Here is a 13,860-nt window from a genome sequence, read left to right on the forward strand (position 1 = left end):
GGAGAAGGAAAAAAACAAAACGATACAAAAACAAAACCCATTTACTCTAACGTGCATCACTTAAGAGGTGATCGTATGCCATGCAATATTTTGGTACTGCGGTGGTAAAACCTTAAGAGGACAGATGTACTGCATCTCTTTGCCTCCGACAAGGGAAGGAAAATAGCTACAAGCCTGAAGATTTTCAGCAACCAAGGGAAGAGGAAGTAAACGTGAAACGGAGGGAGAGAGGAAAAGAAGAAAAAGACCCATGTGTATGCACACAAAATGCTTTGATGATTTTTGCAGTGAAAGGTGCAAAAGAAACTGTGTGCACATTGTTACATAGTAAAAGCGCCTGTTTTTATTATTTAGCCTCTGGCACGAGCCTGTTTAAACACCTGTGTGGGGTATTTGGGACTGTGGCACCCTATGCTGTTTCAGATAATTCCTTTTTGTTTTGTTTTTAAAAGTGTACCTATCTGCCACCCCCCCTCCCCTCCCAGCCGTCATCTATGTCAGACTAATTTAAAAAAAAAAAAAAAAAAAAAAGAGGAAAAAAAAATATCGAGGAGGGGGGGAGGTCGAACTTGGCCTCCGTTTTGCCCTCACCTACCTAGAATCCCTGCGGTGCTGTTGGCGAAAAGTCACTTTTGAGCATTTTGGATTTAGTGAGGCGTTTTATCCGAGAGGTATGTGTATATCCCCAGTTTACCCTCCCCACACCCACCACCCTCCTCCCACCCTCCCTCAGAGAGACAAACAGGGCAACGGGGGAGGGGAAATGGAGGCTATCCGCAGAGTGGAGGGTCAAGGCCAGTCACGTCCCTCCAGCTCTAGTTTCTCCCCACGTTCTGGGCAGTGCAATGAGTTCCCCTGTTACCCTCCCCTTCATTAACCTGGGGGACAAGCAAACACAAGAACAGAGGAGACACTTTTAAACCACATCGTGTGAACAGATGCATGCAGAGCTGATAATGAAGCGGTTAAAGTGCGATTCTGGATCAGAAAAAATGATTTGGGAACAAAATGTATCATTGTTTATCAATGAGCTGGGTGTTTCATCACTTCCAGAGGAGGGCTGAGGGGTATTTCATTTGGGTGACATCATTTGGTGAACATACCTAACAGGTCAGTGTCCTGCGTGGACCAAAGGGGTGGCCGGGTTAGACGCCGTAGCAGGCTGACAGGCGCTCCTTCAACAGAGGAGGGAACTGCTCAGAGAACTGCTGCCAGTTCTCCTCTCCGACCTGGTCCTTGAAGCCATGCAGGATCTTGGAAAAACAAATGAGACTTGATAAATTCTGCAGCAGGCGTTCAAATCTGAAGGTCAGACTTTGTGGGCGAAGTCTTTCGCAGGCTGATAGCAGACTGTCTTATGGCAACATTAATGGTAGATTTTCTCACTGGGTTGCTGTGCTTGACAATCTCAGTTTGCAGCAACTGAAGCGAGATAACTTGATAAATCATTACGTGTTGCTGACATATTCAAACAGACTGGAAAATGTTAAAAGTCACCATAATATATGGAGGGGTGTCTGTTCACTGCAACATAAGTTTATGGTCTCAGTTGCTGGCTTCATGTGTTATTCAATACACAACACACTTGTTCTGACTGTAAAGACACTAAAGAGATAGCTGTTCAGTTTTTTAAGCCAAAATAGCTTTGACATTTATATCACAAATAAACCAGCTAGTTAGCACTAGCTCTTTAGCTCCTCCTTACCGTCCAAATAAAGTCATGACAGCATAACAACCACACGACGACAATCAAAATTAAAGGCAACGTTTCATAATGGCAACCCACAAATTAATGTGTAACCTTAAAGTGGCATCATCCATTTTCAATATACAGTTTTTGTACATCTAGCTATGACCTTGCAACTGCAGCTGCATCTTGGGCCGAGCACCTAAAACTAATTTAAAGACCCCTCCACGATCTGGATTGCTCAAAGTAGAGGCCTAATGTTTTAAGCTTTAGCAAGAGGGATTTCTAAGGCTACCCAGAATTGATTAGTATTGATTATTATTATATTATAGTACTCATTATTGACTGATCAGCTTGACTTAGTGATGTACCACACTTCTCAGACTTCAAAGCCATCTGCACCATGCCGTCAGATTTCCGATGTCTGATTAATGATCATCATAGGTCGGTGACCCAAAACTACACAAGAGGGAACGTTTTAATCACAAACGCTGGTCCATCCTGCAGACTGTCACAGAAATATGATTTTTGATGAAGTATTTACCTTATAAAACATGTCCCTCAGGTCGTCCTTCGGGTTCACCCATGAGGCCACAGCATCACAGAAGAAAATAAAGTCCTGAACACAGAAGACTTGTTAACTCAGCACTTGCCAAAGTAGACCTCCCCTACTTCTCTAACCCCTTTAAAGCAATATCACCTTACCTGCACCACTCCTGCAGGGTTCACGCCGATCATCACACAGATTCCCCGGAAAGCCGAGTCCTTCTCCTCATTATCTCTTATATTCCTCAACGACGTGCACCTGTGAACAGGAGCAATGTGGCGACAGAAGAATGAGTTCAACTTGGGGTTTTTTTGTTTGTTTTACAGCAGCTCCACTTTGAGCAATTTTTCAACTATTTTCAACTATTTTTAGTTTTTCAACTTTTTAAACTAACAAGTTAAAGAGTTTTTACTCATGCTGTGAAAGTAGAACGTGAAAAAAAAAAATCAATCATATATGGTAATATCCATACTGGGACTCACCATGGCCTAATGAAATGCTGCAGCTGTGGCGCCACTTCCTGAGGACACACGAAACCCAGCCTGCCGATCGTAATGGCTGCATAGAGAGACATAAAAGAAGTCTTCAATATCAGAATCAAATTTAAGAGACACACTTATCATTCTGTAGCTGATTGTTTACCTGTGTTTTCCAACAGAGTCTTGGGAGTGTTGGGTCTATTGATGATCTCCACCAGGTGTGGCAGCACCATACCCACATACGGCTGCATTTCTGCACCTGGAGAGCCACAAAGAAGAGAAGGAGGCAGTGAGCATCCTGCAGTGTGGATACAACATGGTAACGTCTCTAAGTGTGTTAAAGCCAGGAATTCATTGCCAATCAGGCACAAGACAGAATCGGACCTGCTTCAATCGAATAAAAAGGAACACGTGAAAAACCTAAAGCTGAAATATCAAAAATACCCAACACTGATTTAACTTTCTTCAGGGCTTCATTGGTCATAAGTTACTGAGAAGAGCTTTCAGGTCCTTAAAAAAAAAGAAAGAAAGAAAAGGGAGTGTCTGAACACTTATCAGCAATAAAACCATTTGCAGTTACCAAGCCCTTAAAACCTAAACAAGCCTTGGTGTTGTCTCTTACTTAAATTCAATAGAAAAACTAGTTTCTTACTAAACTATTAAATAAGATTTGTGAATAGTAAAAATCCATTTTGAGAATCAGGTTCTGAACACGTCTTTGATTCAAGTTTGTCTCAGCCAAAATATGTCGCCCACACTGAGGCAGAGTTTACAATTCCTGAACGTACGAGCTCAGACTGCACAGGCCTGCATGCAACATGTACTGTGAATGATCTGGATCAGAAAACATTATGGGAACAAAATGTATCACTTTGTGTCAATGAGCTGGGTGTTTCATCATATCCAGATACTGGGGGGTGGGGGGGACGACAGGAAAACCATCCACAATAAGATCTGTTACTTACCCATTTGCATGGAGATCTCCCCTATGGCCCAGGTGGCGTTGTTACACACGGAGATAAACTCTGGGTTCAGGTTGAGCCCAAGGATGGGCATGAACTCAGCTGGAGAAGAGAAATGGACACCAGTTACAACAATGATTCACAAACACACAGCTGGATATTCATTTCAGCCTCCTATTTTTTACAGCTCATCATTAAAGACATGAGCTCATGAGTGGCTACAACAATCACTAAATCTGGGTGTTCCCTGGTAATAAAATGAGAGGGCAGCTAGTAAATCAGTCAAAATGTGACAAAGTTGCTCTGATAACGCACGCTCACCAATACAGGGCTTCACGTGGAGGAAGCATGCCTTTGTTAGATCGCCCAGGAGAGCAAAGGAGCTCTGCCTCACCTCGGGCATGGTATCCTGCAGCAGAACCACATAGCTTGGTGTTACACAGGGATCACAGAAAACTCAGAGGGAGAAACCCCCCCCCCCAAAAAAACCAAAAAAACAGAAAAACTAGTTTTTGCATGTAGAAAAATAAAGAGAACTTCCATCACACCTGCATGCACTGGAAAAGCAGGGTCATGATGTTAGAGCGAGCCACAAGCTGTTCCACGTGTCCTCCCAGACCTTCAGCCAGGCCGCTCAGCAGATCCAAGGCCACAATCATGAAATCCTTGTCAGGAGCTTCATACTGGTCTGGATGCTGGTTGTACATCTATGTAGACAGAAAGAAAAAATGTGAATTTTTAAGCACCAGTTCAAGATTTAAACAGACTCCACCACATTTATTCTATTCATGCTTGCTCTCTCACCATAGCCTGAGCAAGTGTCTTCTGGACTAATGTGACACAGCGCTGATAGACGGGCTCGCAGTAGGGCAGAAACCCACTTTGCAGGGCGGTGGCTACTGACGACAGACACTGAAAGACATCCGGGCAGCACAGTTTTGTTTGGGTTTTCTTCTCCTTCCTCTAAATGACGTAAAGCATTTTTTCTTCGACATACTTGGACATGTCAAACAGAAAACAGGAAAAACCCTGTTTCTAAGCAGCGCTAAATTTACTCACCTCCAGCAGAGGGAAGAGATCCTTGTCTTCGTCCTTCAGCTCGTTCCACTTTGCAATAAGAGGGGGCATCAGCTTCTGAATGTACTCCTGAAAAAGCAACACAGTGGTAACAGCTCAGGCTTTCTGCAACAAATCAATGATTCCCTGTTATTAGTCTCCTCCCAAAGCTAAGCAACCCGATTGACTTGAGTAAATTCAAGACAAATATACAAGATCCAAATCTCAAACTCACAGGCTGATTGAGATGGTGACCCACTGAATCTGCCAGAGTTCCTATGGCATCATACAGGATGAGCAGATTCTTGTGCTGGTACTTCCCGAAAGCAAAGACCAGAGTGTCCAGAATGTAACTCAGATATGGCACCAGCTCTGTGCATGCCTCTTCCTCCAAGGTTGCAAATGCACTGAGAAAAAACAAGATGATGAAGGTCAATGCTGAATCTACACACACAGTCTTGTGGTCCAGGAATACCACAAGCAGGATGTGGATCAGAGTACAATATGGGAACAAAGTGTATCATTGTAAGTCAATGAGCTGGGATTTTCATCACGTCCACGTTAGAAGGGAACAAAGATTGCAGCGTGGCTCACCTGCAGGCGGCTTCCTGCACCTTCTTGTTGCTGTCCAGGATGCGTTTCAGGAGCTCCGTCATGAGCGGTTTGAGATACGAGTCGGGGGGCTGGGAAACCACCCAGTGTGCATAGCGACTCAAGGTCCAGCAGGCAATGGAGCGGACCAGGGCCTTTTTGTCACACAGACACTGGATGAGGTGAGGGATGAGCTCCGGCAGGTAGGGCACCATGCCCTGCATGCAGCCTAAGCACAGAGTGAAAGCACGAGTGAGAACGACACCAGACCTTCTGCAGTCAGCAGAGCAAATCTACTGATCCTAATAATCATTCGCCGGCAGTATGTGGCATAATGCAGCTCTTCCCTGTGAAATTCTGTCTCACACCAATGTGTACTTGCGATGTGCATCAATTTAGGCGTTATATCACGAGAAGACTGCACAGCTGATTTGCTTCAGAGGAGACGATACAAATGTAGGTTTCTCTGCTTTATGCCTCTTAACCAACACTCAGACTTCAGATCTCACTGCATACATGGAACAGAAGCAACTCAGTTCTGTTTTAGTACAAATCTACTACGTCACTTGTTGTAAACAGAAACCTCAATCGCAAGCTTAATCCATCGCGCCCACTGCACTCCACACTACTGAGGAGCAGAGCCTAACTCATACTTATTCAACCTTGCTGCAATAAAGAACGCTTCAGGAGCTCATTCCTACAAACTCTGTGAAACTAAACAACACTTCTTTCTGTGACAGGTTCATTCTGACTCTCTTGCCAATCTGGGCAGTCATTAATCCATCTGCAAATCACTCTTTATTCATGCAAATTTAAAAAAAATTAGGCTGAACAGTTTGTAAGATTGCATTTGCATTCCCTCTTTTGCTCATGAAACAGACCATTTACCTGCATGCTAAGCCCGACAAAACGTGATTGGTTATTATAACTCAGACATTCCAACACAGACATCACTTTATACAGATTACTTTTGACAGATGTGGTTCTGCATAAGGTTGGCGACCTAATTAGGCACCGTTGAGGGAATTCTAGGTATCAGTTGAAATGGGAAAGTACCAAATCCCAGTTCTGCATCCAAAAGATTTGAGAAGTCCCCTCTCTATGTTTCTGCCTCTTTCCCAATTGAGAAATATGAAGACTGCTTTAGCAATTTCAGAAAGAACAGTTTGACACAAATTACTTTTCCAATCAGGATTCACCACATCCGCAGATAATGCCAGTAACTTTGAATAAAGCATAGACGGCACTGTGGGGGTGATTTCTTAATCAAATCAGGTGTCCTGGTGATACCAACCCTGTGCTAATGAGGCATGACATTAGAAATCTATAATGTGTCCTTCAGAACACCAAGTGAATGTCTGCATGAACATGCAGACAGGCTTTTTGCACACTGCATATAATAAGGTTAAACCTCATTACTAGATCTCAACTAGGGACAGATAACTGTCTATGCATAAACTGGGAACATTTCAGGAAGGTGTAGCTCGGGTTTTTGCAGCTCTGACCACTAACCAGAAAATCTGTAGATTGCATGAAAAATGTGTGTCCTTTCATCTTACCCTCAGCTATGGCCCCCAACACCAGGATACCAGACTCCTTGATCACCCAGTCAAGGTGAAAGAGCAGGCCTTTCAGGAGTGGCAGGAGGTGGGGTAGCAACTCGTCACGGAACACGTTGGCCAGCACGTCCAGTGCTGCTGCAGAACATTTCCCTACGTGACAAAGAAAAGTTTGGTTACAACCCGACACCTAACCTGCCATTTCTCTTATATCACCTGAAACTACAGCAGGTTTAAGTTTTCTAAAAACTCACTGCATGTACTTCCTGAATGACATCCACATGTCCACTCACAGCTTAAAAGGTAATAGATCTGTGCTACATTTGGGAAGGGGCCAGTTGGCATATTAATACCTGATATACAACATAAATGGAAACCAAAGTACAACCAGTCAAGTCACTACACTCACATTCTGGCAAATAATGTGTTTCTCCACCACTTACGCAGATTCCAGTCAGACAGCGTGTCGTCATCGTCGTCGTCGTCTTCCTCGATGTCCTCCCCCTCCTCCCCCTCGCCTCCTTCATGCTGCAAAGTGACCGTGCGCGACTTGTGGAAACGGGGTTTGATGTCCTGCTCGCTGTCTGGTACCGCCTCGTCCTCCTCCACGTCACCCTGGGGGAACGGTCAAAAAGCAGATTGATGGCAAAGAAGTACAGCTGGGTATCCCAAGCATTCAAATACCTACGATGGCACTCACCTTCAGTAGTATGATGTCTATCTCAGAATACTTCATCCCATTTACTAAGATAGGGATCAGTCTATATTAAACAAGTGAGACAAAAGAGGATATCCTTGATTAAAAAAAACACAGATGGAAATTCACACTAATAATAGGCACATACTAACAATATTTAACAAGCTACTCACTGCACTAGGTGTCCGGAGAGCACCTCTTTACAGATGGGTTGCTCTGCTAGAGTCAGCCAAAACTCGCAGGCCTCCAGAGCCACGTTCTCGTCAGGGTCCTGGGTTCGCTGCAGCATGTACTGAAAAGCAGATGTTTGAGAATGGGAATGTGTGATCAGGTGAGTGGGAAGGGAGGAAAAAAACAAAAACCAGCCTAAGAAGAAACTTGAGAGAAATCTGGATCAGAAACATTAGGAACTTGAGGTATCATCGTGCTTCAATGAGCTGGGTTTCTCATCACATCCAGATGGGCTCCAAGTTCCACGTATTTACACGAAAATGTGGCGTACATGTCCTTTTACTTCCACTGTGTGCTCCACAGCTGGTTATCTGGTTGTCCTAACACTCACCTGGATGATGCTGTGCATGTGGGGGATGAGGCGGTCGATGCGGACCTCCAGTAGCATTACCAGGGCTCGGCATACATTCTTCCTGACCTCAGAGTCCTCATCTGCTGCCAGCGCAAACAGGCTCTAACAAAGGAGAAGAGGAGCAAAAAGAAAGGAGTGTGAAGTAGGCACAAAACTAACACAGCAGCCTGATACCGAAGCACACACAAGCTCACCTCTATGAAAGTGTCAATGTTGTCCATCAGGGCTTGGGCTCGGCCGATGATGAACTGGTTCACGCAGGCTATGGCATGGGATCTGCAGAGCAACAACAACAATGATCAGACATTGTAGTGATGAAGAAACTGGTTCAAATGAAAATGCCTCAGATAAGAACCTTGTATAACTTACATGTGCCTTTCATTTAAACTGAAAACACCGGAAGGCTATAGGTCTACATAACGTAAAACAATAAATCTGCTAATAAATAAAGGAGTTATGAAAAGATCTGATCAGATAAGCACATTAAAACTCGCTTACATGCTCACAATGGTTCCTACCGTAGTATAAATATTGTAATGAGGAAGAAAACTTGCCACTGAAACCAATCAACACGACTCTTAACTAACCATATACAGTCAGGCAAATGTTAGCATAAATCACACCCAGATTCTCTCTTTCTTGTACCTAATCTTGGGGCTGCAATGCTTGAAGAACTGAAGAAATTTGGGTATCATTATGTTGAGGGGTCTGTTCAGAGCGTCGCTGTCCAGCAGCTCCGATGAATCCTCGCAGATCTTCTGCAGTGCGCCAAATGAGCCCTGAGACACGGACATACACAGAGAAGCTGTCAAATCAAACGCAAACGTACAGGGACACAGAGGAGAGAACGAAGACCGCATCAGACAACAAGACCGGAGCAAACAAGTTCTGAATGCACTGCAAAGACTCTGCCTATCAGCTGAGAACATCTTTTTCATGTCAAGCACATGTGCGACTATGAAATCGTCATCATAAAAGGAACGACTGGAGATATTAGCTGCTCCAACACAGATATTACAACTAATCCTGCCTGATTTTCATCTGTTTTATTATTATTACTACTACTATTACGACATCTACTGCTCCATTTCAAAGTCCATGCAGAGCTATATCTGGTTCTTCTCAGGAATCATTTGCAAACTATGACTTTCCAGTTAGCCTTGTTGTGGCTGTCTGTGTGGGATGAATTCAAACTTATGTCTACTTCAAGAATACGCGCCTCATTCAATTGTCAGATACTTAAACCAGAGCAACTATCTAAATGAGTCAAATGCCAAACAGGAAGTGCAGACCTCGCACGTGTTGTAGTCCTCTGAGTTGAGCAAGTTGCAGAGCTGAGGCAGCAGCTCGGGCCATGTTTGCAGCTCTCCTTTGGAGGCAATAGTTGTGATCAGGATGCCTACAGGAGAAAACGCAGTTCAGGTCAGTTGTTCACCACTGACAAAGACCGCAACCTTTGGCCTATGCAGAAGCTCTGGATCAGACAGTATGAATACAAACACCTTCACAGACACTCAGATGGATTTTATGCATCATTTCCAGAGAGTAACATAAGGACACACAGGAATTAAACTGGTTACTCTGTGTGTAAATAGATGGTATATAAAGTTATAAAACCAACACAACCACTACACTCACCAATGGTGGCACGGATGAGCGGCGAGGGATCGCCGATGTTGTTGAGGCATTCCTGCTTGATGAAGTCAGCAACGGCTGATGGGAAGTTCTGGTAGTGGGCTTTGACATTGTTCTTCAGTATCAGACCACTCAGAGAGCGAGTCGGCTCATCTGAGAAGAAGAGAGGGCAGTTAGAGACCAAGATGCCAAGCCATCAGCGTGTATTTGGAGTCTGATCACTACATCAAAGTGCACAACGTTTTCCACTACTCAATCCTGAGGACGTGTAATCCAACTCTTCATCTTACTTTAAAATCTGTGTGCCCTTCATTGTGGAATTCAGAGCAATCACTCTTAGTCAAAGTGGACGCAACAGTTTTTCTCAGTCTATTTCATATATAAACTCTTGCAAAGGTGGATATTCATATTCAAACTAGCTCCAAGTTTCAAATCATTAGATCAGCCAATCTAAAGGTATTCCCTGTGGGCCAAAAGACAGGCTTCAGGCTGCTCCAAGCACTCAGATCTCAGAGGTTTTTCCTACTCTTGGCACTCACTCATGCCAGGAACAATATTATTTATACACACTCTGAACACAGAAGCACCACTCACCTATTATTATTATTATTCAGACCTTCTGATTGTGAGGGACAGCCAATCAGAAGAAAGTCCGCTCAAAGAGAGCAGACTTACTCTAAAGGGAAAGGGATGAATGCAGAGCTGCTGCAAAGCCCGATGTAAAATCGATAAGGATTCATTTGAACTTTGAAGAGTTCAGGGCTGCTCTGGTAGAGGCATGAACAAATTCCTAAATTTTTACCAAATATAACAAATCTATATCCCTAAACTAAGACATGTATCCAAAGCAATGGTGACAGCACGGTTCACGGTTCTATATACTTGTCCTGTTACATTTATTGGTATATGTTTAAGTGCTACGTTGATTAAGCAATTGATGCGTCACTGCTGTCAGTCTGTGAGAAGAGTACAAGTGGCACAATTCATTTTTTTGCCCCCCTCACACTGTATAAACATGTATGCAAGGCCTCTGCTGGGAATGAGGCTCCAACACAATAAGTAACATTCGGTGCATCCAGCTATTACGTGCAACAGGAAGCACTAAATTCTCACCATAATGGCTCAATGATCTGAGGGACATAAGACGCACGTGTCAGACTACTCACCTTCAGTTTTGAGTCGTGTAAGGACAAAGATGAGATAGTTGTTAAAGTCAGGGAACTGGTTGAGTTGTTCGAGTTTCTGAAGTGGCAGTTAAGGATCATTTCACTTTCAAATCACCCTTTCAGTCTGAGCTTTACTTGGCTCAGACTGAAAGGGCTTATTATAGATTACTCATTTATGTTAATCGCACAGATGTGATGTGACATTTCTTCCATCATGTATTTTTGGTCAAAAATATACTGTAAGTGAAGAAAAGTAGACAGTATAGATGCACTTAGTCCTTAAAGATGACTGAGGTGTCATGTCACAGTTGCTACCTCGCCTTTGCTCTCGCAGCTCCTACAAAATCCTCAAACACTTTCATTGCTATACTACATTAAAAGCAATAAAGGATCAAAATTTAATTAAATACCATTAACCAGTTTTATTATGCACACTCAGAACAGACTGAAGTAGGATACTTGTTGGACAGCTCTCTGTGTGACTGTGTTAGGTGACTGGGAGTCTTTGAGCAGCTGTAGGACCTGCTGAAGTCCCTGCTCATCTGGCTGCCACTCCATCCTGACACACACACACACACACAAATTAATCCACATTTCTCTTTAAATTCAAAGGAAAATATTAAGAAACACGTAAGCAGGTGAGGTCTCTGGATCAGACAGTATGAATACAAACACCATCAGCAACAGGTCAGATGTTTTTTAATGCATCATTTCCAGTCGACATGCACGTATATAGTTGATATAGGCAAAAAAGAAGGATGCCTGTACATAGAAGAACAAATCTTCACACAGGAGTAATGCAATGGACCTGAAACTACCACAGGATGCCAATCACGTTGTACATTTCATCAGATGGTCTTCTGCTGGGCTTTTATCCAATCAATCACTACTTAAAACAAGATACCTCTGCTTAATGACATGCAAAGTTATTGGAACCCACTGAGGGTTTACTGTAGTTACTTAATGCATGCATGCACGAAACAGCTGAAGGAGAAAAGATCAGTTCTAAAACAAAACTGCGCAGGTGTCGGTTGGGAGCTCTCTGGCCGCCTTCATAGTGGGTTAAAGGGTGAAACGACCCGGCGGCACCGGGACTGGTCACCCCCCGTCAAACACCTAAAACCCTAATTGCAGCATGCGGCACAAAAACGAGGACATCAGACAACAAGACCAGCTAAAATCTCTGTGACCCGGCTTAACTGCTCCAAGTTAATCCTACCCCCATCCCCACCCCCACCCCACCCGGTCCTCCGGTCTGAGTTGCGGAACCGCGTTGCGCTTCGATATTTTTTTTTTTTCGCTCGAATTTCAACGCAATGCCGTAACACGTGGGCCCGAGCCGCGCGGTTAGCCCGTTTTGTGAGGTAGAAGGTCACACTCACTCAGCTGTGGCTGGTCAGAGTGAAGAGGGGAAAAAAAGTTCTCAGGAAATGAGTTAGCAACGAAGCAACGATCGCCATGTCCGGCTCCAGGCTCATAATCATGTGGTTTACCTTTACAACATTTAGCTTTACTGGCTAGTTTTCTCCAATTATAAAATCCATTATCGATTAGCTTGTAGATTGTTTGCGCTATGGACAGCTGACCCCACTAATACCCAACCTGCCCTTCTTGCTAGGGCCTGGTCGACAGGGCAGTTCCCGGCTGGAGGCTCACAATGTGGTCGGCATGAAAACAAGAAAATTCTGCCGTTAGCTATACAAAGAAAGGGCCGAGCTGAGCAATTATTTTGCAGAACAATAACAGCCATGCGGTCGTTTTAAACATAGCGGTTAAACATAAGGATGTCAATCAGTATTGGGTAATAAGTAGGTGAACACGCTTTGTAAGTAGGCGCTAGCCGCTAAATCGTCAGGCATCGGAGTTCGACTCACTCTGCTAATGCTAATACTGCTAGCAAGGCTAATGCTATTTAACTGAAACTTGCTTTGATTTTGTAAAACGCCTTACCCGATGAGTAGGAGTGATCGAGGTATTAAGAATTCGTTGTTAAAGTGCAACCCTATTAGGAGTGTACGTACAATATTAACTTGAAAGTTGAATAATCAGTACTGGGCCGCTCTTCTCTTCTTCTTCGTAGCGGTTCCTCTTGTTCAAATGAGCACGCCGATTGAAATTGACCCTTGGCGGCTTCCGTCACACATTTGACTGACTACGCGAGATTTGTCGTAGACTGAAAGGCAACTAGTTTTACTATCCATATTTGGTTAAACATAAATAAAAAAAATACATTATTATACAAATACAATAACAATATATAATACTATAATTAAATACTACCGCCAACAAAAAATAAGCATTTTGTTTTAAATAAACGTTGTATGCACGCAAGTTTTTTTTTAACTAAAAATGGAATTAAAGACGACCTAAAAGATGGATTGTGCATTAATTAGGAGTTAAATGTAGAAATAAATGTAGTATAAATGTAGTTAACTGCACAGAAGTTCGTTTTTTTCTTTCCTTTAGGCGTCAGCACAGCAGAACATCTGCCACTATCTCACTGTGTTCCAAGCTCCCCTGTCACACCAACCCTCTGCATTTCCTCCGTCACTACATTCACAGATCTTTTCTGTGGTCACCTTCTTTGCCAGATCCATCTTCAACACTATCCTTCCTCTGTAAATGTCCAAAAAATCTTAGCCTTGTGCCTCTAACTTTGTCTCCAGTGCTGTCCCTCTAATCTTGTTCATCTTCACTTATTTTTGTTGTTGCTACCATCTCCAAACAATACATGATAGCAGGTTACTACCATCTTGTAAACCTTCTCTTTCGCTCTTGCTGCTATCCTTCTGTCATAAAGCATCCCTGACACTCCTCTCCACCCAACTCTGATCTTAAAACTGCAATCATAATCCAAAATATACTTTTAATCAATCAATCAATCAATCAATCAATCAA

At 43.4% G+C, this 13,860-nt stretch overlaps 1 protein-coding gene and 1 non-coding gene across 3 annotated transcripts in view; both read right to left on the reverse strand.

The window, feature by feature from the left end:
* LOC101472951 (transportin-2) overlaps nt 1–13,083 on the reverse strand; it is a 15,533-nt gene extending 2,450 nt beyond the window's left edge. Inside the window, exons 1-25 of one of the 2 annotated variants that reach the window (XM_076883108.1) lie at nt 12,984–13,083; nt 11,422–11,521; nt 10,963–11,038; nt 9,800–9,949; nt 9,454–9,560; nt 8,807–8,940; nt 8,356–8,437; nt 8,141–8,263; nt 7,752–7,870; nt 7,582–7,642; nt 7,325–7,496; nt 6,882–7,034; nt 5,326–5,551; nt 4,967–5,138; nt 4,735–4,821; nt 4,480–4,587; nt 4,224–4,382; nt 3,997–4,084; nt 3,679–3,777; nt 2,877–2,972; nt 2,717–2,792; nt 2,393–2,492; nt 2,232–2,306; nt 1,104–1,253; nt 1–878 (exon numbers count right to left, since the gene is read on the reverse strand). The exon at nt 1–878 is cut by the window's left edge and continues 2,450 nt beyond it. In XM_076883108.1, the coding sequence (XP_076739223.1) occupies nt 1,146–1,253; nt 2,232–2,306; nt 2,393–2,492; nt 2,717–2,792; nt 2,877–2,972; nt 3,679–3,777; nt 3,997–4,084; nt 4,224–4,382; nt 4,480–4,587; nt 4,735–4,821; nt 4,967–5,138; nt 5,326–5,551; nt 6,882–7,034; nt 7,325–7,496; nt 7,582–7,642; nt 7,752–7,870; nt 8,141–8,263; nt 8,356–8,437; nt 8,807–8,940; nt 9,454–9,560; nt 9,800–9,949; nt 10,963–11,038; nt 11,422–11,520 (2,670 nt within the window). In that variant the 5' untranslated portion in view covers nt 11,521; nt 12,984–13,083 and the 3' untranslated portion in view covers nt 1–878; nt 1,104–1,145. Of the gene's footprint in view, nt 879–1,103; nt 1,254–2,231; nt 2,307–2,392; nt 2,493–2,716; nt 2,793–2,876; nt 2,973–3,678; nt 3,778–3,996; nt 4,085–4,223; nt 4,383–4,479; nt 4,588–4,734; nt 4,822–4,966; nt 5,139–5,325; nt 5,552–6,881; nt 7,035–7,324; nt 7,497–7,581; nt 7,643–7,751; nt 7,871–8,140; nt 8,264–8,355; nt 8,438–8,806; nt 8,941–9,453; nt 9,561–9,799; nt 9,950–10,962; nt 11,039–11,421; nt 11,522–12,912 lie in introns of both variants that reach the window. The other variant, XM_004558453.5, reaches the window with a different exon arrangement.
* On the reverse strand, nt 11,610–11,679 carry LOC112434792 (small nucleolar RNA SNORD41). Its single transcript, XR_003024220.1, has one exon. It is a non-coding gene; the product is annotated as a small nucleolar RNA SNORD41 (small nucleolar RNA).
* Nucleotides 13,084–13,860: the final 777 nt, after the last annotated feature.

This window comes from Maylandia zebra, linkage group LG4 (genome assembly GCF_041146795.1).
Source record: "Maylandia zebra isolate NMK-2024a linkage group LG4, Mzebra_GT3a, whole genome shotgun sequence".
NCBI classification, from domain to species: Eukaryota; Metazoa; Chordata; class Actinopteri; order Cichliformes; family Cichlidae; genus Maylandia; species Maylandia zebra.